Here is a 24238-nt window from a genome sequence, read left to right as displayed (position 1 = left end):
AAACAAAAACTGGCAGCCTTAATCTGAAACTAGGAAAAAGTCAAGCTCTGAAATGAGTCATTTAGGAAAGCTATGAAATGTTCCCATTTAACAAACTTTTAGGGCTTCAAGGTATCTTTGAAATAGTTTAGGCCTGACTAATTCTACTTTTGATCTAGAGAGAACTCCAAGTACCTTTTTCTTTCATCTAACCCTAAAGAGTTTCAAGTATTCTTAAAGTGCCACTCAGAACATCAATCTATTTCTATTTCTTCAGGTCCTCCAGTGAGTTGCACAGAGGGTAAAAGTATTTCAACTGAGTAAGCAGTAAAAATACTGTTGTCTACTTCTGCTGACATGTTTGATGTAAGTTAATAGCTTTGTTCTATCTGCATCATGCTTGTAGTTGGCACAATTTTGGGTTCTGAATTACTCTGTCTAAACAACTACGAAAAAAAGAGACAAACCACAAACCAACCTGCACACACTCCCATTTGCTCCTTTCACTACAAAATGTTACAAAATATCTCAAGGTACAGAGTCACATTACCTCAGTTATGTTGGTACAGGCCAATTCTGCCATTTGATTTTTTCCCCCCTCCTCTCTTCATTCCTATTACTAACAGAATATTCACAAAGTCATGCCGTAAGTGGCATACGTTCACTGAAGTTATTAGCAGTTCCCTTGAATCTGGACTAGGAAGTTCAGGAACTTCAAATCCCTCACTTCATTTCATAAAAGTGCAGGAATGATTTTAAATGTGACATCCCAAGTGTATGACTTTCATAAACAATTAATCCTGTAATGACCAAAGAGAGTCTATAAAAAAAAAGTAAGATAAGGAAAAAGATGAAGAGTAAATTACTTTGGCAATATTAGGCTGCACAAACAGTGTGCAACAATACTACTATCTGTATTAAAACCTCTGAAGCATAATATTATATTAACTCATGTTTTCTGTTTAAAACCAAACTCTTTTGAAAGTGCCACCTCAACAAAATTTCAATGAATTAACATAGTAACAACAGAAAGATGTGGTCTATGACTGAAATTTTGAAAAGTAGTATTTCACAAAGATTTTGGGTTCGTTTCAAAGTAATTTGGCATACCTATAATTTAAACCCATCTCCCTGCTGTTTAGAAGGGTGAGGGTTGGAAGCACTTTGTATTTCTCTTATGAAAAGGCAAGGACAACCCAGTAATGTGTCAAATTTAACATGATTGCTGCATACGTCTCTAATTAGCATCATTCAAAATATCACTGCTGTTACAAGACCAGAGAAAGCACTATCACTTTCAGTACACCTATGTGAATAATATTTTAGGAAATTAAAGGTAGAATGAAGCTACCAATACTCTTCATAATTTGCTGACAGAGATAAATATCCCGTTCAAGTAAAATTAAATGGAATTGACCTTATTTCTGGTCCCTGATGACATACAAATTCAGTTGTCTGTATTCTGAAATTCCTCAGAGAGGGTTTGTTAGTATAACAACCTCAATTAAGGTGCCTTAAATTATTTCCTTTGCCACATGTATCCATTCTTTATTTGCAGTGGGTCATGCATTTCCTTTGTTTTGATCTTCCTCTTACTCACATGCACAGGCAGAACCAGTGACCCACTCTACTTTCTCTACTAATTATTCACAATAGTAGAATGGCCAGCAAAATGCTCCAATGTCATACTGACAAAAGAATTGGCTACAAAATAAGCCAGGCATTTGACTTCGTATTCTACAGAGATTTGCTTCACTATCCTTCTTGTTCTACAGCATTGTTCATTTTACAGTTCCAAAGTGCTATATAAAAAAGCATTATTAATTTTACATAAAGAAAAGATAGTATGTATTTAGATATTCTCTCTTCTCCAATTTAAAATAACTTACTGTAATGATACAATTTCTGGAAAGAGGCTATACTACGTGTATTCAGAGATGTTACTTCAGAGTGAAGACTCACATTCCAAGGGGTAAATTAGAACAATACAGTAAGTATCACTAATACAAGTAAATCCACAAGATTAAGTATCTGTTGTATAATTATTGCTAAGTCTACCCTGCATTTTTCTATTGGCTATGTATCAGTAACTTTGCTCATCACAACGTTTAGATTTTCAGTCTAACACAAAGGAAGACCTCATAGAAAATGTTACACGAATTTACTATTGTCATAACACTAATAATCTATAACTTGAATGCACTCAGACCTGTAGCAGGCTGTTGCTGCTGAGTAAGTGTTGCAGCCATTGCAACGGCTGCTGCATTTGGTATGTTGCTGAAAGGGGTCGGTCCAGTGGTAACGCGTGGCGCGCTTTGCCACTTCTTTGCTTCTGTTCGTCTTGCCTCAAACACATCCATGGCATCTCCCAGAAAGCTTTTCCTGTAGCCAAGGTATTGGTCTTTGAGCATCTGAAGGGGATGGGAGGAAGCCATTTTAGTTCCATGTATCAGACATAAACCCTTAACTTAATACGGAAAGAGATGCTGAGTTATAAATAACATTTCCTAAAAGAACAAAGAAAAACCCACAAAAAACCAAACCAACAAACACCACCACCAAAACAAATGAGAAGCTCCCTCCAAAACCAAAAAACCTTGTCAAGTTATGAGATAAAAAGAACTGGTTTGCAACAGCCACAGCCAGAACAGGCTGCATACTTAAATTCTGCAAAGCCATTGAGGATAACTGATACCATTCAGTATGTCAGCCTGAGTCTTTCAATGTTGGAGCAAATCACCACAATTCTATTTGAATCACTGTACCCAGCTGATCCAAGAGGAAAAATAAAGCCACATTACTAGCTTATAAAATAACACACTTTTCTTCAGTGCTACCTTTCCACCATGGAGTCTGCTTTTGCTCCCTATCACCTTCACTTGTGTTTCTTTCCTTCCTTTCACTCTTGTATTTCTTCTTACCAAAAAGCAAAGTTTTCGAATTCACTCTTGTTTCTGATGCATTTCATTAGCAATGTAACACAGAGCAAATGCAACAGATCATTCTGCCTTAGGGAACAGGAAGCCCACATCTCTTGTGCCATGATGCCACACCCTCAAAACTCCACCACCTTCTGTGGCAATAGCCCAGCTTGGCTTGTTCATCATGAACAATTTCTGTCTGTCATAGATGAGGAAACTACAGGTATCTTGCATAACAAAAATGGAATAAAAAGCTTTAACTAGATAACTGATAATTATTTCCATTTTATAACACGAAATATTTAAATGAAATAGATTTATTAAAGGACAACAGTTTCCAGTTTATAGAAGGTATACTATGGTCCTGTCCTCCTGGCTAAGCATATACTTGTTTCCTCAAAGAGGAGTTTGCAGTCCAAAAATTCTCACTCAGGATTTGAACCCCTGTAATTCCAGATCAACCAGCAACAGCAAGAACCACACAAAGAATGCCCTCATTATCACATCAGAAGTGCTGTCTTTGGAGAGAAAAGACAATTGTAAAATTCTGATGGAATTTAATACAATAGCAATTTTAATACTGACTGCCCTAAGAGTTGACAAAATCCATTAAAAATCATAAAGCAGTTTTTAAGGCTATGCTATGCTGAATGATTTAATAACATTACCTACTCAAATTGTGCCCAAGCACACTTACTTTTCATCAGGCAAAGAAATGAACTAGGATCACAGCTCTGCCTTCCACAAACCATATCATAACCATCAGGTTAGGCAGAGACCAGTTTCAAAACTGCTCTCCCCTTCTAGCATCTTGTAGCTGAGAAACTAAAACAGATGTTTATAATGACAGATTCACTTAAGCAGTACGCATCTTTCTGCTTTTTTAAGATCTATTTATAAAATGCCTTCCAAAATACCAGCACCCATATTCACCCACTAGATTAAATCTCAAAAAAAAAAATTCCCAGAAGAAAAATCTTCAAACCACCCCCTTAATTTCAAGCAATAGAATTCTACTCTAAACTAAAGAAAAGTCTTTCCAGTTCCATCACACTGACAAGTACTGAAGATGCTATGGCTTACATCTGCACACTAATCCAGCTATTCATATGTATCATCACAAAGACCACTGCACAAATTCAGGCTACGCTCAGATCTCAGAAGCCATGAACCCTGAAAACATTTGGGAAACCTTTCGGGTAATTCTGCTGAAAATATGGATGAACTGATGCATTCTACACCTGGCAGCAAAACTGAATGAATTAAGAGCAACACAAATACCTGCTGGCAGGAATTTGTAAACCAGTGAGTATCTATGCTAACAGAAGCAATGCAATGAATCAAGATCATACAAGATCCTCAGTATTTCTGAACTTTATTCAGAAGAAGTAAAACATTTCAGATGTTTAGAGAACTAGCAATGCAGTGCAGAAGAAGCTCAGAGAAGGAAACCAGAAGAATTTTTAACAGAGCTATTTCCATTAAGGAAGTCACTTGGCAAAAACAATTTCAAACATTTGTACTCTTCTTCAAGTTGGTTTGTTTTAGTTCGGTTTTTTGTAGCCAAGAAGGATTCTGATGTTTTCAAGAAAAATCATGGATTGAAAGGATTGGAGGACAGTGACATTTTGTCAACATATCCAGAACAGTAAATAGGAAAATGGAAATGGAATGAGCCCTAGTCTGTGATGGAAAAAACAGGCCTAATTAGGACCTTTGATACCTAAGCTTTGACACTTTTCTTTTTCTTTCTACAAATACTACTTACCCTGAAAGCCAGGTTTAAAAACAATAAATGAACAGCACACAACTTTAACCAACATTCTTTGATATGCTGAAAAATCTTACATATGGAAAGTCACTTTTTTCTCTCCTGTTACCTATTTGAGCAAGAGCAGATTTAGATCATCTTTGCTTGAGATCAAGAGGTCATTGGGCAAAAATCAAAACATACGAGCATTATCTTGAAAACAGACATTTTAAAAATCAACAATTAGAAGGAAAGGAGTTAAATGAAAAACATTTTGTAACACAAATGATTGTGGTCAGTTGCTGTCATCCCTATTAGTAAATACTTTAAATGCAACTTCAGTTGAACAAAAGCTAGCTTTTAATTCAAAGTGCTTCTCCAGGACAGTTTGAAAATTTTTAAAAGTAGTCAATTTAACAGAGGGACAAAAAAAAACCCCAAAACCCAAAACCAAAACCACCAAACAAACAAACCCGAAACAAAAACCACCTGAAGGTGACCCTTTACAGTCATACAGGAGATACACAGGAACACATCAAAACATACCTTTACATTTTCATGTATTGACTGAAGTTGTGCAGCTAAAGCTACAAATGTTTGATAGATTTTCTGCATAGCCATAGACAAATCTGCAAGATGCACATAAAATATTGGTAAGTAACAATCTCATTATCAGAAGAAAAGATTTAGTGTTTATACCAAAGTAAGGAAATCACCTAAAACCCATACAGCACACAAAACACAAAGAATTTCATTAAATATGTGATTTGACCAAGAAATTGGGTGCCACAAATTATCCAAGGATTTGGATAATTAATTAATAATAATTGATAAATATTAATTATTATTAATAACTTTCTGACAGGGCTTCCAACTTTATTTTGAAAGATACTGTTTTCTCAGATTTATTTTTATATACATAGTAAAAAGCTTCCTATGATTCTATTATATAGAAAAATAAACATTTAAACTAATTTTAACCTAATTACATAGGAACATTTTTTACCTCACTGGCTTTTACCTAGATACATTAAATCAGATTTGCTTGCCTTTGTATATATTTTCCACTCTTTCTGACTTAAAACATACTTAAATGTTCAGTTGATTTTGTCAGAAGTAGTAGAATGAAAGCTTTATTTACATTTTAAAGACATAATTAATAAGCATCACAGGATCTCTTAATCTGGCTCTACCAACAAGGATATCATAATCAGAGAAACACCAACAGGGAGCTTCTTGCCTTTTATTTGGGATATCCTATTTCCCACAGAGATATAAAAGTATTTTCAGGGCACTGACCCAACACTAAGGTAAAACCTTAGCACCAAAGGGAAAATCTCAAGGATTTTGGCAGAATGAGGTATCGGCTCACAAAAAAATGCTGTTCTCATAGAAGCACTGAAACGATGTACCAAAGTGGAGGACATAAAAGTACTGAAGTTGTTCTTTCATTGTGAAAAGATCAGCTACTATGTTTCCTCTGAATGATACACATAGCCTGAACACAAATATATTTAGATATATGTACACTGAAATGCATATAGTAGCTATCAAGTTCTTGAAGATGCATAGATCTAGTAATGATTGTTGAACTGAAAATGTTTGCCTGTCCATAGAGGAATTTCACCCTTGAAAAACAGGAAAGTTGTAGAATCAATTCATGCCAGCCCACAGGGCTGTGGAAGCAGCAGTATCTAGGAAGACTGGTCACAAGTTTCAAATTGGTCTGGAGGCAATTTGCTGATACTGACTACAAGATATTGCAAAATTTTCAGGACATTGAGTCATGGAAATCTGCATGGCAAATGAAGTTTTTTCTGTATGATAACAGCTACATATGCAATAGTGTTGACTAAATCACCAGGTACTGCTGACAATATGCTCAAACTGACACAACAGATTGAACCTTGCCTACACAAGCAAGGAACCTTTTGATTATAGTAGAAACTGCTGAAAACCTTAGGAAAACCTGTGAAGGCATCCTTCTCATATTCTTGATGGAGAAGACAGTCACACAAAGATAGAGAACCCTCAAGATTCAGCAGATCTTTTACTATGGAAGCTAGATCTAGACAGTTCTCTTGCTTTTCGACATATAAAGTCCATATAAAATTTGTGCACCATTCTGTGATGGCAAGACGTTCAAGTAGCACTTAGCACAAAAAGACAAGCACTTGAAATCATTACTTATTGCAGGACCTGTATCTAAAATGGCCCAGAATATAAAGCTGTCTATGACCACAGGAATGGTAAACAACCAGAAGACTACTGCCCAGAGGTCAGCATTCTTTGACCAGAGAGATTTTCTCAAGATTGAATGATGTGGCAGCAAACAAAATAAAATGTTCTCAGTTGTTCAGAATTTACGGCAAAACCAACAGGCTGCAAACTAAGGAAAAGTTCTCATTTTGATCTGGTGCTGACAGACCAGGCACCCACATTTGTCTGGCCAGAAGGCCAGCGCAAAACAGAAGGTGCCAGACATCAGCTAGATGGTGAAGGGAGATGCAGATGTAAAAACAGACCAGGCTTAAAAATCGCAACTCAGGAAACGGATCCATGCTAAATAGCTCAAGAACCCTTATGAATGGAACTTTTAATTCCAAATCTTTACCTCGAACAACTACAGAATTCATCTGAACACTAATTTGTTCAGTACATTAAATGAGAAAACCCAACAATGAAAGAGGGGAAAGTTTAATTACTAAGTTATCATTATAAGTTGCTAAATTCTTTGTGTACAAAAGATTAGAAATGAAACATTTACCTTGTGGAGTTATGTGTGAATTATTTGCTTGAGTAGCAAGATGATTTTCCAGTTCTTCAATTTGTTGCCTGTACTGCTGCAGCTGTACTTCAAACTGTTCGACCAAGATTCTGAAGTAGCTAGATAAGTAATACAGTGAAATTGCACGATTAAACTTTACTAATTTGTCTGAACTTTTTTACCTGATCTCTGTTAGCTGCCAATTTTTGTTCAATTAATTGCACAGTTAGGTTGTATGACATTGTTGATGTCACTACAATCGCAACAAGAGTGAAGGGTATTTTTCATGTTGAAGACACAAAGATAATTTAAGTGAAGAAATACACCACCAATTCTATGAAGCATTCCATACACACGTTACAAGAAGCAAGGGAAAAAAATCATATTATGAAGTTCATAGAATCTTTAAACAGTTGGGTTGGACTAGATGACCTTGAAAGCTCCCTTCCAAATCCCCTGCCATAAGAAAGGACATCCTGACCTTGAATGCTTCCAAGGACAGGGCATCCAATATGTCACTGGGCAACTTTTTCCACTTTTACCACGCTCACCAAAAAAGTTTCTTCCTTGAATCTACCTGCTTCAGTTTAAAATCATTGTCCCTGTCATAATACGCCCTACTAAAAATTCTGTCCCTGCTTTTTGTACAAGTCCCTGTTAAGTACTGAAAGGCTCCAATAAGGTCTCCTCAATTTTCCTCTTATTCAAGTTGTATTATTGACTATTTTCTACGAGTAACAGTAACTTACTCTGCTGGGGCTGTATTTTCATGCTGAAGACCCGGAGGAGTTTTCTGTGTTCGCAATGCTATTTCCGCATTCTTTAGCTCCTAAATAAACAAGAGAAAATTAATAAAATGTAAGCTTCTGCACAAAGTGTTCAAAAATAAAAATGCTAGGACTCTACTCTTCACTCACATAAAGTATTTTCTTCATGTATTTAACACTGTGATAAAATTTGATCAGAATTTATCCAAAGAACTGACTATCAAAGTTGGAGAACTGCAAATACCAACAAAAGTTTGGGGACAGAACAAAAGATAGCACATACTGAAAGCACATTAAGTGCTCAGAAGTTGAGAAAATACTACAGTAAACTGTCAGAGACAATTTTTTTAATTTTACTTCAGAAATATTGCAATTATTGAGGGGTAAAGGGGGAAAAAAGCAATAGTCAAGTACAAGGAAGTAACACACCTAAAAGAGAAAAAATAGGGAAAAAAGGATTATTTTGACTTTTTAAAAAAACATGAATCACTTTAGAAAAATGCCTCTCTATGGAAATTATAATGTTATACATGATAACTACAGTATACACTTCTGCTTAATACTTCCTAATAATTTTACCATTAAGAATTTCTCAGTGCCTGGTTCTGTGACTATACTCAATTGCATTATGTACAGAAATATAAAAATATCATTAACTAGCTTTTGTTTTCACAGAAAATTGTTGAAAAGGGGCAACTATAGAATACAGAAAAACATCAAATTTTTGACTTGAGAATAAATTATCACTTATTTACATGCTAGTTGAAATAAAGGTGATACAGAACTTGAAAAGCATCTGCATCAGAACTTGAGATAAAACTGTCTGGGCAGTTCAGACACAGATTGGTGGACAGATAAGCGACTTAAGTTCCCTAAATGAACAGTAGTGCTTATCAAGAAATTTTGGTCCCTGAAACATTATAGGGTAATCTGGTATTTTTTTTCCTCCAAAGCCATCAGAAGAACATGTCTTTGTATTTTTTCCGCTCCAGAGTCTATCATGTTGTTACAAATGCGTCTTTACTAGCAGCTGAATGTATTACTAAAATTGAACTAAAGTGCACACACATTCCCGTCTATCGCCTTTGCTATGTAGGACTGCTTTCCTGAATAGAAGTCATTTTACTGCTGTTGTACTTATCTAAAAATACTGACAGCACAGATTTCAGTTCCCCCCAGTAACTTCAAAGAGCTCAGAAGTGATTCAATTTTTCATTCTGTTTACAGCTGTTTAGTTGGGACACATGTTAACTTGACTGATAAAAAAGGCTAGCTATTCTATATTAAATAATCAGCATAAAAACTCTACATAACAAAGGATATAACCAATTATACCTGTGCAGTTTCAACTTTCAGCTTGTCAATATTAAGAATGTTTCTCTGTAACCCACTGGCAACTACAGAGAGAAGCTGTTTCAAAGCTTTAATGTCTTCTTGAACTTTAAGCATCGCTTTAGAGGACATTCTACTAATTTCTTCCTGAACTTGTTTTTGTTCTTTCACAAATTTCCTGGGGAAGGTAAAAAAACAGGGGTGGGGAGGAAAGAAACATTAGATAATGAACCTGAAGTACCCAAGTGTTTACTTCTTGATCACATTATTTAAATAGCTATTAAATTTATTTTTCCAAAACCAAGTACTGAACAGTAAAATTACCGTAGGGCATAGTACTATCTTAACTCCTAGCATGCTAATACTGTAAATAACCGAACCAAAACAAAAGCAATCCCCCTTCCCCAAATTCCTCAATTTTAAATAGCAAGTGTTTAAAAATGTTACGTTGACCCCTGACAAACTAAGATATACAGAACATTTTATACATACAGTAATACATAAGCATCTTTGTAAAAGCAATTATCACTTTGAACTCACAAATACAAGGCATGCAGCCCAGTCTACAAACCATTTTCTTCCTGCCCAAGAGAAGACACTTATAATTCTCTATTCCATACAAGATCCAAGATGCACATGCAATATGGATATGAGGTTCAATGCTCACTATGCATGTGCAACAGGCTTAATACTCTGAGAAAAATGTAGCCTTCACGCAGCCTGCAGGAACACGTTCTTGTCACAGAGCATCAACAGTATACAATACTTTAGCTAAACAACCGTCATAAATAAAAACCACTACTCACTGTAAATTTTCTACATCTTGACATATAACTGGAGGTAGATTTTCATCCTTCAGCGCTTTGCTATCTCTACGAGAGACAATGAATGTTTAGGTGGTCCTTCAATACTGCCAAACATTTTTGCATGTCTAATAAATATCACTGAACATTCAGGTGAGTGATTACACAGTTTTGCAGTCACTGCATGAATATTGCAACTAGGAGTGACTTGGATTAACACACACAGATCCTATGACAGGGTTCAACCCTGCAGTGTGAGAACTTTGCAAGTTTGCAGAAACCACATTTCGGATCAGACGATCGGTCTACAGCAGATGCCAGATAAGCTGTAGGTATTGCATTTGAAGGAAGAATTGCTTAAAATCATGACCAAACATTACTAAATTACCTAAATGGCAAATGTTGGTTATGCAGATCTTTTTTCAATATCAAACCAGCAGAAAACTGAAAATATTTGTTTAGTTTTTTCTATAACAACATGGAACATAAAGAAAATCTGACACTTACTCTGGTCTTGTTCCTGTTTTGTCACCTAGAAGATAAAAACTGTAGGTCATAAATAAAGCTCTGAAGAACAAACAAAAGAATCTTAATGAGATTTTAAGGAAGAACTAATGACTACAATCTACTTGATTTCTCACGATAAGCGGAACAGACCAGGCTAGCTGTAAGAGAAAGTGGGTTTTAATTTACAACTCCTTCAGAGGTAACTATATTTTCAGGAACAATGGCTCAACAGTTGAAGTGCTAACTTCCTGGCACTCAGAGTAACAACCTTTTGTGTCACTACACAAGTCACTACAAACTCATGAACAACTGCAGTTGCATAAGAAACCTGTTTCTGCTTACGCAACCTCAACTCACTTTGACCTGAACACACAAAACATTCAAGTGTTTAAATTCAGCAATGGCAGACTCCTCTCAGATAGGAAAGTAATGAACATTTGCCTACTGAGCTTCCTCAAAGAATTCTGCTATTGCATTAAGTCCAGAAGTAAGTGAGATTTTACAGAACTGAAAATATTACTGCTTACCTGCCACCTACACACTCTAAACCGCACATCTGTGGATCAAGATGCCAAATGCCTCTGAGTGACAGAACAGAGCTGAAAACAGCATCATGCATAACAGGGCACAACTATTTCTAGTTATGGCTGTGGCAGTAATTGCATTCCATCCCACAGCAGTCTGCTAGGAAGAGCACTCACTCAGCCCAAGAAGAGGGCTTCACCTTCTTCAGCTGAATCTAATTCACATCCTGTCAGAGCCACAAAGGCAGAAAGCAGCTACACAGCTAATGCCAGTACCACAGACATTTGAAGCTGCACAAGTCAGTGCTCCTTCCAGCAGAAAGTACTACTTTTAGAAGCAACATCTATTTAAACTGTTGGCAGACTGTCACCCAGGACTTTAGACTAATTGCACTCACAACCATACCCTATGTCTTCTACTAACGGGAAAAAATATCTACACGAAATTAGGGGGGAAAAAAGCATGATGGACAAATACCAGAATTTAGGACTTCATCTAAATGATAATCTAAAAAATAGGCAGAAAGCTATGCACACTTTACTTCTGTACTCCAGACACTTCTTTCTATTGAAGTTGTTGCTGTATGTCACAATATTTACAAGACACAAATTTGACATCAGATTTTGCTACTTTCTAGGCAAGTAAGTGCTTCAGATTTTACTTTTTTTAACATTCTCTTAGCAATACAAGAAGAAAATATGAATTAGAACAGGTTTTTATTCCCTGCAGCCATATTTTAAAGAAATACTAGATGGTCAGAAGCAAAAACTTTTATTACCAGTTCCAGAAGAGAGAACACAGGCTAGTGCTGGGATTGCTAGGGCACTTTTCTTTCATAGCCATATCACCTCCTCCCTTTTCTTCATGAGCAAAAGGGAAATAAAACCCTCAAAACCATGGTGCCACCACTCTCAAATCTTAATGCAGTTCCTCATATAGTAGTACAAACAACTGAAATGACAAAACTAAGTAGCAGCACACAGGTAGGGATATTTATAAGGGCTGCTTAAGCTAGCACTAGCCATTAAGGGAAACCCTCTGAATTAAAATCTCAAAAAAAAGTCTCCTTTGACATTTCCCACTGCTTAGCTAAGGGGTCTCGGCTCATCTGACAGCAACTGTCCAACTCTGCAGTTCCACTATACAACATACAGGGGAATGCAGGTTACTCATTTAAGTTTCCATCCTAACAGGTGAACTAAACAACACTACTATCAGAGTAGATTTTCACTCTCTGGCTCTCTGGTCCTTATTTTATGATATTTGTATGTTATGGAAGTATTGTGATATCCAAATATTATAGTAATGGAAATCCCCTAAGTGTCAGGGCCTTTTTATTACCCCAAGTTTCAGTAATAAATTCTAAAAACAATCAACATCATCCAGAGTACTCCAGTTTTGACAGTCAGTATGTTCTCTCTTTTACAAGTAAAAACTCTCTCTCCACGAATTATGCTACTCTCTAAGCTGGTTTCATGGAGCTTACATATTTTCTTCTCTTAACTGTTGGCATAGGTAATTCAAAATTTCAGTCCTGAATGAAATAAAGAGATTAAATTAACAGATTCCCCAGTAGAAGCAAAGCAAATTAACAAGAGTCCATATGTCAATGCTCAATATTCCCTTACTTAAGTACTTTAAAGCTATCACAGAAGTAAAGTTTTTATAACTGCTTTTAACAACCTGACAGAACATCTCATATATAACTACACACCAACAGAAACAGTTTGGAAGAGTAACATCTAAAATTAGGACACTTTAGTTGTACAGACCAACAAAAGAAAAAAACAAGTTAAAGATCTGTTATAGCTGGACAACAGTAATTTCAACCCAGTGCTCTTCATACTTGTAACACAGTACTTAAACATAGCTCTGCTCCTCCCTCTAGTGACAATCTGACACAGAGCAGAAACCTGTGATGGCATCTCTGCAAGCAGCTCTGAGTCTTCACTCCCAAGAAGCTCAAGGATTTACATCCTGGTTCTCAAGCTTATATATATTTTTAAATTAATAATTATTACATTGCATTTGCAAACACAATCTTGCTCTTCTGTACAAGCACAATATCTAAGAATGAAATCAACTGAAATGCCTTTGAAAGAGCGAAGTTGAAGTTGCCAACTTTAATCCCACATTCCTAACCCAATAAAAGTCTTTGCTGCAGTGTTCTGATAATCATCTCAATTTAAAAAATGTTTTAAAACAAACTTACTCTTTTTGTCTGAAGAACTGCTAAAATCAATGCCGCCAAGCCCTTCACTGGCAGTAGTTGAAGGAGCTGCAGTTGTCCCCAGAGACAAACCCAGAGCATTCTGCCCAAGTCCTACAAAAAATCCAAACAGTATTTTCACCTTTTGCAGTGTTATCAAGACTACAACAACAGCACAAATTCTTCCTCTAGACCTAAAAAAGGAAGCAATGAAATGACAGTGAAGTCTCTGACAACAACACTGACAGTGAAATATTTTATTCAGACCAACACACACCAAAAATAAAGAGCTTTCTATTTCTCCATAGATAGTCATGTATCACTGTTCTCTCCCCAAAAGTCATCAACTTCCTTGAGCCAATAATGGGAATGACAAAGATTCCCTTATATTTTCACTTCTGAAAAAGTGTTAAGTAAGAATTAATTTAAAAATAAGAAAGGAGACAATTTTTTCAGTTTCATTTTTCTTGTCTATGGATAGCAACACTGTTCTTAACTTCTTAACACTGCTAAAAACTACACTTCCACAGTGTTAACACTTTGTATAAACTAAACCTTACATTGTACAATCACACATTAAATGTCATTGTTTTGAGACAGGAGAAAAAACTAAAATAACTTTCACCTGTTGCTGCTGTGCTTGTATTCTGGAAGAGTGAACCTCCTAAGCCTGCTAAGGCTCCTCCCAAGGAAAGGCCTGTGGAAGCAGTTGTAGTTGGAGCAGTTGTGCCACCTAAATTTAATGTAAAGCCAGTAGTTCCTGTAGAGAAAAGAAACCAGATTAATGTAGACACTGCCTTCAAATACATCCACAGACAATCTAAAATAACTGAAAGGTCTGAACAGCAACAGCATCTTTACCATAACTGGATAATAAATGTTTTTATTTCCTGCAGAGTTTTCATAGAAAGCCATAACCTTTTGAATTACATGTTATTTTGCTTTGCAACCTCATAACCCTAATTAGTCCATATTTACCTGCAACTATACAAAAACTGTGGCAGTCGCCCAGACCATTACAGATTCTAGAACCTAGGACAGAATTTATTTTACAGCATAACTGAACTAGTAAATGACAGTGATTTTTATACTAAAATGCTGAAATTTCATTGTTTTAACATTAAAATATTTACATAAGACACATGCTACAATAACATTTCCATGGTGGTTTGAGCTGCTTTCTGGTATACCAATTAAAAATTATTAGTAATAAAGGGAAGAACTGAGTAGAGAAAGACCACAGGCATAAAGGGACAGTGAACAGAGGACACTGAGCTCGGAGAGGTGAGCACAAATGCAGACTTCGAAAGTTAAGAAAAATAAGAGTCTCAAATACCGTCATGCATGGTGCAGTTCAGCTGAGTTAAATATGATGACAGGAATGATAATATGAGAAGTAATTTAAAATGTTTAAAAACATTATTTCCAATGCTAGTTAACCATTTCAGGCCATTTCCAATAGGTAGACATTTCCCAAATTTTCAGCTGCATAAGAAGGAAGCTTTCAATCTTTAGTGAGGTTAACAATAAGAAAAATAATTGCACATGACAAATCAGCTCTTGCTACACCTCTAATGACTTGGATTATATGCTGTCTATAGCACTAGGTTCTCTGACCATAATTCTGTCTGTATTACGGTACCCAAATTTAGAACTCAAGAAGTCCAATGAACCCCTTTATTCATGGACCACAAGAATACATAAATGATAGAAAAACAGATGTGGAACTGTTATACAATAAAGTTTTATTGTTAACAAGCAAACAAAAAATAGCCCCATATCCCTAAACATTTTCCTACCTGCTGCAGGAGTTGATGTGAGAGCAGATGATAATGACAGGCCACCCGCTGAGGTAGAAGTAACAGGTAAAGCAAATGGCGTGGCTGAACCTGCAGGTTTGCTGAAACCTAAACTAAAGCCTGTGGTAGCTGCTGATGTGGTGGCAGGTGTGCCTAGAAGAAATCCAAAACCAGTTAACACTCTTGAAACATTCTGTTTGAGAATGAAAACTAAACTCACCACCTCTTCTGCATCTCACTTAACTGAGTGACACAGCACAACAGATCACTTGCATCCAGTAAAATATCCCCACAGAACTTTCTAATGAATTTCAGTGGTTTACATCAATTGCACAGGCATTTTTTGCTCCAGAAATCCTAGAGATCCAGTGGGCTTTAATTCTGGACTGGCAATGATACCCACTAGAATCCTAAAACTGTATTAAAAAAAAAAACTACTTCCACCAAAAGCATCTAGTAGATGACACAAACATTGGAAAATGGAGCTATAAACAATGCTGCTCAAAATACAGACTACAAATTCCCAATTAGACAAGCACACCAAAATGAATGCAAATGTTACTCCCTCAAAGCTTTTAAACATTTCTGAAGCAAAACAATTTCTAATTCCTGCTGTTTTCAAAGAACACATTTCACGTTCTAGAATCCCTATTACAAAGTAAAGGAGTGTGTACGTACATACTCAAACCACAACAGCAAACACATACTTTGTATTCTCAGTAACTGCTGTTTTGGATGACATAATTTCATCCAGCTAGTGAAAGAATTAATGTTCATCTGCATAGTACTGACTTCCACATGACTATGTCTCACACAGTCTCTCCTGGGTTAGCTGCTGCTTCTCCCTTCTGCCCTTTTGATTTCCTTCTTTATTCCACACTATTTTTACCTATTTATTCATAGTATGGCTTCCTAAGTTCTTTGACTGCACTGTGTCTTGTAGCACCTCCACCCTTAACATTAGTGATAACCAAACTCAGTTACTCCTCAGACCTCAGCTGTTGTTTAAAAAGAAAACAAAATCCAAACCAAGCTAACAGCAACCCACATACTCCTGTGTTTCTAATGACAACTACAAAATACTCACCACAGATGGATCAGAGAAACAAAAAATATTCTCAAAGTCTGTTCCCAGTTCTATCCTCTTTACTCTTCTTAAAGAGATAATTACCAAACAAACATGTTCACACAGGATTCACTAGACCAAGAGATTCTGTATGAATAATTCTTTGGTAACAGATCTCCCTTCCCTCTGCTGAAGGATGAAACTCATTAGGGGAACATAAATACAAAGTCCAACTTCTGACTGTCATTGTTGTACAAGAACTGAATCCTTTAACAAGTAAGAGTGCCCAGAACTTCAGGGCTCCATTCTGATTTACAGCCTTAACATTTGGGTTGCAAAGCAAACAGCAATTAGTTATGGGGGAAAAGCTCACATTTGATCACCAGCTCCATACATTACAAGAAAGATTTAATTCCTGGGGATTTTTGTCTATGTAATATTAAAATCCAAATTAGGTCCTTACCTAATGTCAGTCCTGTAGCAATAGTTGTTGCTGTTCCTGCTTTAAGAATAAGAACAAATGAACAGGGTAAGAACAGAAATAGAAGGCCACAGAGAAGCTGTGACAGTAAAAAACATGAAACAAAATCCTGAACTAATGCAACATTATGAGACAGCTATTACACAAGTTCTTTTTCTGTAGAGTACTGAAAAAGAATATACTAACACAGAAAACAGTATGGGTAAACACCAGCAGCAGAAATTAAAGCACAACTGATTTCAAAAAACGTAACTTGTCTTTGTAAGATGCTGCTAACAGTGAAGGTGATGTTAACACAGCAGTATAGTATCTGAAATTTCAAATAACATAAAGAAAAAAGATGAAAACTAGTAATCCTATCATGTATTTTTTTAGCCACATGGTAGTACATAACATCAGCATGGAAACCAGCAGATTTACAGTATAATGAAAAGGATTATAGAGTCTAAAGTCCTTGTAAAATCCTGTCTTGGTTTAGGGTTTCTGGCCCACTTTAAAGAGACTATTCTGGATGCAGTATTTTAAAAACCATCTGATTAGATTATCAAAAGAATCACTGAAATAAAATTACCCCAATGTAGCCAACCACAGTAATACAAGCTTTCAGTCTACTGTTGATTTTATTTTTAGTAGATTGGTCCTTAGGACTTTCCCCATCTACTCATATAAGCATACAAGAAGAAAAAGACCATTTTATCTAGCAATACTGCAGCAAAGTAAAATTTATGTTTATTTGACAGCTGAAAAAAACCCACCCTGTCTGGAAAGCTTTTTAATTTTGTACTCCATTACTGCTATAAGAAGCTGTGTGTTCACAGGCTGAATTAGACACTTAAGAAAATATTCAATTCCTTCAGGCATATTGCATTAAATATCCCAAACAACAAACTCAGAAATGTTCACTACTGCAGAATTACAAGTATTGCATTACAAATGCATCTCACAAAGGTTTAAACTACTTTTAAAATCTAAATATACCTCAATTTTAAGTCAATTCTGAGCATCCTGGATGAAAAGTCAAGATTTTTAAAATACACCAGGATTCAAACTACAAAACAATTTACACATAGGCCAGGAAGTTTTCTGGTAACTGCAGTCGTCTTTCTGCTGCACTGGTACCACTTAATTCTTAATGAATCATCTTTCAAACTACTCAAAGAAGCAGCTTTATAAAGTTGTAATATTATTCCAATATAAAATTGTAAGTAATATTCTAAGCTACAGAATGTCTGTAAAAGAGTAAACATTTTAGTATGACCCAGTTTGAGTAAATATCATTTATATCTTCACTGCTGAATCCAAAACTTGCAGTACAAGAATTCTTTTCTACCTGTACTGGTGCTTCCTAGTGTAAAGCCAGTGGTTGATTTTGATCCAAAAAGTCCACTCCCAAAACCCAATGAAGGAGCCGATGTAGTTGCCGTAGCAGTGGAAGAGCCCAGAGTTCCAAAATTAAGTCCTCCTGTTGAGCTATGACAAATAAGACTATTAGCAGCAATTCTATTTCAAAATGAAAACTCTCCCCCCTTACATCAATTTCTTTCAGATGCCATCATACACTTTCCCACAAACATCATTCATCACAAACAACCCAGCTGGGCAAGACAGAGTCCAAGCTCACTGCTACTGAACAGAAAGAAGGAGCCCATTCCCCCTTTCCTTCCACAGCTCTGTAACTCCCATTGCTCCCCTGGCAGTAACCCCAGCATTTATTCAGCCAGTGCTGAGCTGATTGATCTTACTAGACCACTCAGAAATTTAAACTTTTCTCTGCCAGATATCTCATTCATTCTAATTGTTCTCCCCAGGCTACTGAAAGGAGAGAACAAATGCTAGAGGAAGCACAGAGTTGATAACAAATCTGTATGATCTTTTCAAAGCAGGTTACAAGTCCAGTTACTTCTCTGACCAGAAATTTCAAACAGTGTTGCTTTCTTTCATTCTTAAGTGATAAGCAGAGACACAGAATCATTCACATCAACACCACAGCTTCACCCTATCTTACTATCAAAGCACACTGAAGCATGAATTAATTTTCTAACCAAAATGCTATCCTTTTGCACAGATTCCAACCACACGCCCACTGTATTTTTTCAGACTGTCTACCTGTCAGAAAGTCATAGAAAATCTACTTCCAGATCTACTTTTACAAATGAAGGGGAAGAGAAAGAGCAGAGATAATCAGATCAGTCATCACTAGGAAAACGAAGGCATTAATACTTCTTTTGGGTGACTACACATTTTAAACTTCATGCCAAACAGAAAACAAGCTTTACAATTAGCTTGTTTAACTGAACACAGGAGAATAATCATGGTTATCTCCAGCCAATGAAATTACAGCTACTAGCACCCAGATGAGGTTGTAGTTTTAAAAATTTTCTTCTTATTTGATGAAAGATCAGATGAATAATTTGATTCTGGTCCCATTTGTGAGCCTTTTTAGAAACCAGGTTCAGTTTTCACAAACATTTTGCTTAAGTACAACAGCAACACTGAAATAAAATGCAATTTAGACTTCACCAAGGACTTTTATCTTTCAGATGTTCAGTATTCTCTCATTTCTCCCTTATCTCCTCTCTCTTTGTGTATGAGGGCAGCTCCTAAAATAACAAGTCAAACACAAAAGTAAATCCAAAAGGTACAATTAGCTCTTGAATTAGAACTTTTCAAGCTTTCAATAAAACTGCTCATGGCAAGCCCAGTTGTCTGCAAGTTCAGAACTAGGTGTGAGTTGTTTTTTAGGCAGTAATTTAGGAAGCAGAGTGGCCAAGAAGCTTAGAAGGACAAAGATGCACAAACTGTGGCACAGGATCCACAGCCCTTCAGCTGTCTTTACTCCCAAAATTTCAACATACCAAACTGCAGCACCATGACCTAACTACTTGGAAACGTAAACATACAACATGGTGCTTCTCTCACTAGTCAAGAGCTTAGGTGTCTCATCTTTCCAGTAGATGAATCTTCTGTGAGAGTTTTTTCGTGTTACAGCACTCCAGTAGAAGAAAGCTAAGGTACAAACTGTGATATTCGGCACTACAGGAGGACAAAAAAAAAACCCAAACCAACACAAATAAAATGAAGTGGCCTTTTTTTCAAGGTAGAAAGAATCCAAAACGCAGGAACAAAGTAACGGCAGCACTCTCACCAGCAGGAGAAAGCATGGGCGGAAGAACACAGATGGGAGGTCAGGTCAGTGAAGTCAGGTCTGAACTCTAATTCTAGAACTAGAAGGAGGCACTGCCCCTGGCTGAAGAACACAATAAGCAAACAACAACTAAAAAGGAGTGCAAGCACCTGAAAGGCTGCTGGTGCAAAGAATGAATTAGATGGGCTTACGTGTCACATAGGCTTCCAGCCACCAGAATATAAGCCTTGGTCATGTGACACTTATGCTTAGACCAGACAATGAAATTCTTTTTCTCCCAACACCTGGAAATATCATCTTAGACCCAGCTCGGAAGAACAGCTTCTTCTTACACTCTTAAACACGTTCTCAAGCAAATTATCTCAGAGGGATGCTCAAGAACCAGTAAGAAGGCCCCTTCCTCTATGAGATTCTTTGACCAACAGCCCTGAAGACTGGTCGTGCTTGTAAAAATAAATAAATGAATAAAAATACGGAGCACCATACTGCTATTACTTAGCACGTATTAAATTTTTTTTTAAGTGATAAAAAAAGCCAGCTGGAACATAAAAAAAGCCCACCAAACAAAAACATTTAAGTTCAATACACAGTTTTTAAAAACGCAGATCAACAAGACAAAAGAGTTTCTCTTATTTCAGTACATTTAGAAGAATGGTTTTGAATTAACAAACAGTATTTTAACTTGCTCAGTTGAATCATAGGAAACCTACATTAAGAAGGCATAAAGCAAAAGAGGAAAAACTCTTTATCAAATCTACATAAACTTTACTGTAGAAGTTAAAAAAACAAGCAAACAAAAAACCAAAAAAACACCTGAAAATCACCACGAGATAACTCAAAACCCCCAAACAATCCCCTTCCTCCAAAACCAAGCAGAAATAACACAACAAAGTCATCAATCTGTCACAACCACAATATTTACATTATTACAACAAACTCAGAAATCTTATTCCCCTCTCCTATGGGCTCCCAAAGAAGCAATACTGCCATTTAACCCAAGAATTAAATGGATGTCTTTCAGATCCAGATGTTCTGTTCTCTCCATCTCACAGTGCTATTTCCTGACAGTTCTAACAGGTATTTCCAAATGTTGCACCTTAAGCGAGGCTCCCTTGAGTAACCACCCCTGTCCATTCAGTTTACACTACAGTGATCAATTCTAAATACATTTGGGCAAGTCTCTGACACAACAACCTTGATCTTCAACAGAGGTACAACAGCCAGCAGGTCAGAATAAAGAGCCTCTGCAAGTCCAGTTGTGTGCAACGAAACAGAAAATAGGGGGGAAAAAACCCCAAACCACTAACAAGAAAGACTTACCTATTATTCTGAGAAACCTAAACCATAACGCTTGGAGTACAGAGCCTGCTATACATCACATGCACAAAGTTCTCCTTTTAGTCCAAGATACTATACACCGAATACAAGGTTATATTTGTTAGAAAGGGTTAGCTCGAACCTAACTTCTAAAACACATAGAGAACATCTTTTGGACACCGAACATGTGGGCTCTACCATCAACGTGCTCCACGCCGCGGACACAAACGCGGGCTGACTTCTGAGAGAAACCTGGATGCACATCTGATTCACATCCTGCGTTCAGAGCAGCAGGCTGAACCGTAGAGGGACGCATCCAAAGCCAAAGCAAAGAACAATAAGAACAGCAGCTCCCTTAATTATTAGCTGCTGAACAAATCGCTCTCTACAGGCGCAGAAGAAGACAAGGCGAGGGAGGCCGGGGCAGACACGGCGCACCAAGGGCCCTGAGGCCGGGACTGCCGGAGCCCCGGGCCCCTTCGGGGGCGGGCGAGGCGCCGGGCCCGGGGCAGTGCCTCGCTCACTCACACACGCACGGGCCGCCCCCGCCCCCCGGGGCCCGTGTTCAGGCTGGGCCCGGGCCCACGCGGCAGCCCCAGGCCGCAGGGGGCTGCAGGCACGGCCGACCCGAGAGGAGCGGGGAGCCGCGTTACCTCGGCGTGGCGGTCCCGAAGGAAAAACCCCCGACTGCTGCTCCTCCTCCTCCTGCCCCGGCGGCCGCCGTGGAGCCCAGGGTGCCCGCGCCGAAGGAGAAGCCCGTAGACATGGCGGCGGCGGCGGGAGCGGCGGGAAGAGCCGGAGAGCGGGGCCGGGAGCCGGCGGCGAGGGCCGGGTCGCTGGGTGAGCGGGTCGGTGCTGCGGTCGCGGCCCCTCAGCCCCGCATGGCGCCCGCCGCCACCTGCGCAGCGAGCGGCGGCACCGAGCGCGCGGACGGACGCCGACCACGCTGCCCTCCGCGCGCCCGCCGCGGTGCACCACGGGACGGCCCGGCGGCCCTTAAAGGGACAGCGACGCGCGGGAGCCGCGCTGGGAGAGAGCGCCGGGGGCGCTGCGTCCGCCTGGGCCCCGGCCCCACCAGGGCGGCTGGACCATGGCACAGATTGACATATAACAGGTTCCATCTCAACGGCAGGAAACACTGCGGGAGTGACCGAGCACTCACCAGGTTGTCCAAATAAGTGGTCGTGGGGTTTCTAATGATTTTTAAAGGCTGCTTGGACCTGGTATTGGGCAAGTGGCTCCCAGTGGCCCTCAAGCACGTGGAGGCTACTAAGCCCCTCCAGGGACAATAGAAAGAACCATCTTCCAGGAATATCCCCATGTGCGAGACTCACGGACTGAAGCAGAGGCCTGCGTGACCAGGGAATGGCTCGCTTCCCACACATCTACTGTCACCCCATGGTTAGGAAAATTAATCCAAGATGCCAGTGGTTTATGTCAAAAAAGGAGGCAGAGGAGTCCTGTAATTTTATTAGAATAAAGGGAAAGGCTGTGGGGAATTTCCCATGGGGGTCTCTAAAATTGTTGGGGAACGCAGCCCCTTTTTATGCTAAGTTCCCAATCACCCTCTTTCCCAACTGGCTGAGGTACTCGGAAGGTACAGACTTCCCAATACACTTACTGTGAAAAACACCAATAACTTGATTTTTAAAATTTTAAAAGTGTAATGATAATAAAATGGTTATAAAAATAGCAATATAATTAGAATAATAATAATTTGGACAGTTTGGGTTAGGACAATATTAGACAACAGAAACAAAGAGTTATGGATGTCTGGGTACCTTTTTCTGGGCAACATAAGCCTGGAAAAGGGACACGTTAACAGAGGACTGTGATAAATAGGTATGATTCGTGCTGATAAAAATTGAAACAGTAATCAATATTGATACAGTAATTAGTATTTGAGAATAATAAAATAGTTAATAGTTAAAAGTTGTAATGCCAAAGAAGAGAGGGAAAGGAGGCGCTCCACCTACCCCCCCTTCCCAGCAGATGTTCTCAAGGACCACAGGAAAGAAGCTGAAGATACAGTTGCTAAAAATGACCAAGAACCTGGTTGGGTCCAAGAAAATGCTAATTATAAAGGACTTATTGCTTTGATATGTAGATGCAGTGATACGTTAGTTTTGGCTTACATTGTACTGGCTTGGTGCGCATGTGTAACCCAAAGGTGAATTAAAGGACAACGAAGAAGACTACAGGGCCTTCATCAGTGACGACCCCCAAAGACTTGTGCGACCACCAAACCGAGTGGTGGCGCATGCGTGGTAAAGGTGGTAACAAAGGCGGAGACAGAAAAGTGACGAACCGAAAATGGGAGGAGATGGCATTCACACATGGCATGTAAGGGGTGACTTTTACTTGGCAAGCTTGTACGTGAAGTGGCAAGGGTCAAGAACCCTGCCCTCTGTACCCCGCGGTTGTTTTTGCTTATGCACTATTATTTGAACGAAATTATCCCTGATTTATATATTTTCTAAATTATTCAATTAAAATTGTTGCTACCTTAAATATTGTTTGGTTTTTTTTGATGGGATAATTGGGCAAACATAACAGGACTAACTCTTAAAAACAATAACCTGTTGCATATTCATACATCTCATACACGATGCACAATTTCCATTCAAACAAAGGATTCTGTCTGGTCATCATCAACTTCTTCCTCTTAATCCTAATGGCGTCGTCATGGCTGAGCGAGGTGGAGAGAAGTTAATTTCTTCTGATAAGAGAGCAATACTCTTTCTCTGAAAGATTTAGGTGTCCTGTGGCTGCTATCTTGCCACGAGTCCTTTCTTTAAAAAAAGTATCTCACATAGCATAGTTTCTATTTTAACATCATGTTATAACCTAAAACTATATTTAACACACTA

The 24238-nt window shown here is 38.2% G+C and overlaps 1 protein-coding gene across 2 annotated transcripts in view; it reads right to left on the bottom strand.

Moving 5' to 3' along the window:
- Window positions 1-22366, bottom strand: part of NUP58 (nucleoporin 58) — a 35029-nt gene extending 12663 nt beyond the window's left edge. The window contains exons 1-13 of one of the 2 annotated variants that reach the window (XM_074535253.1): window positions 22022-22366; window positions 18237-18376; window positions 16889-16924; window positions 15360-15512; window positions 14186-14320; window positions 13564-13674; window positions 10827-10851; window positions 10323-10388; window positions 9520-9694; window positions 8167-8246; window positions 7418-7536; window positions 5197-5279; window positions 2189-2390 (exon numbers count right to left, since the gene is read on the bottom strand). In XM_074535253.1, coding sequence (XP_074391354.1) covers window positions 2189-2390; window positions 5197-5279; window positions 7418-7536; window positions 8167-8246; window positions 9520-9694; window positions 10323-10388; window positions 10827-10851; window positions 13564-13674; window positions 14186-14320; window positions 15360-15512; window positions 16889-16924; window positions 18237-18376; window positions 22022-22134 — 1438 coding nt within the window. In that variant the 5' untranslated portion in view covers window positions 22135-22366. Of the gene's footprint in view, window positions 1-2188; window positions 2391-5196; window positions 5280-7417; window positions 7537-8166; window positions 8247-9519; window positions 9695-10322; window positions 10389-10826; window positions 10852-13563; window positions 13675-14185; window positions 14321-15359; window positions 15513-16888; window positions 16928-18236; window positions 18377-22021 lie in introns of both variants that reach the window. The other variant, XM_074535252.1, reaches the window with a different exon arrangement.
- Between the last annotated feature and the right edge of the window lie 1872 nt (window positions 22367-24238).

This window comes from Zonotrichia albicollis, chromosome 2 (genome assembly GCF_047830755.1).
Source record: "Zonotrichia albicollis isolate bZonAlb1 chromosome 2, bZonAlb1.hap1, whole genome shotgun sequence".
Lineage (NCBI taxonomy): Eukaryota > Metazoa > Chordata > Aves > Passeriformes > Passerellidae > Zonotrichia > Zonotrichia albicollis.
Note: the sequence above shows the minus strand (reverse complement) of the source record. Positions and strands in the feature narration are given on the sequence as shown.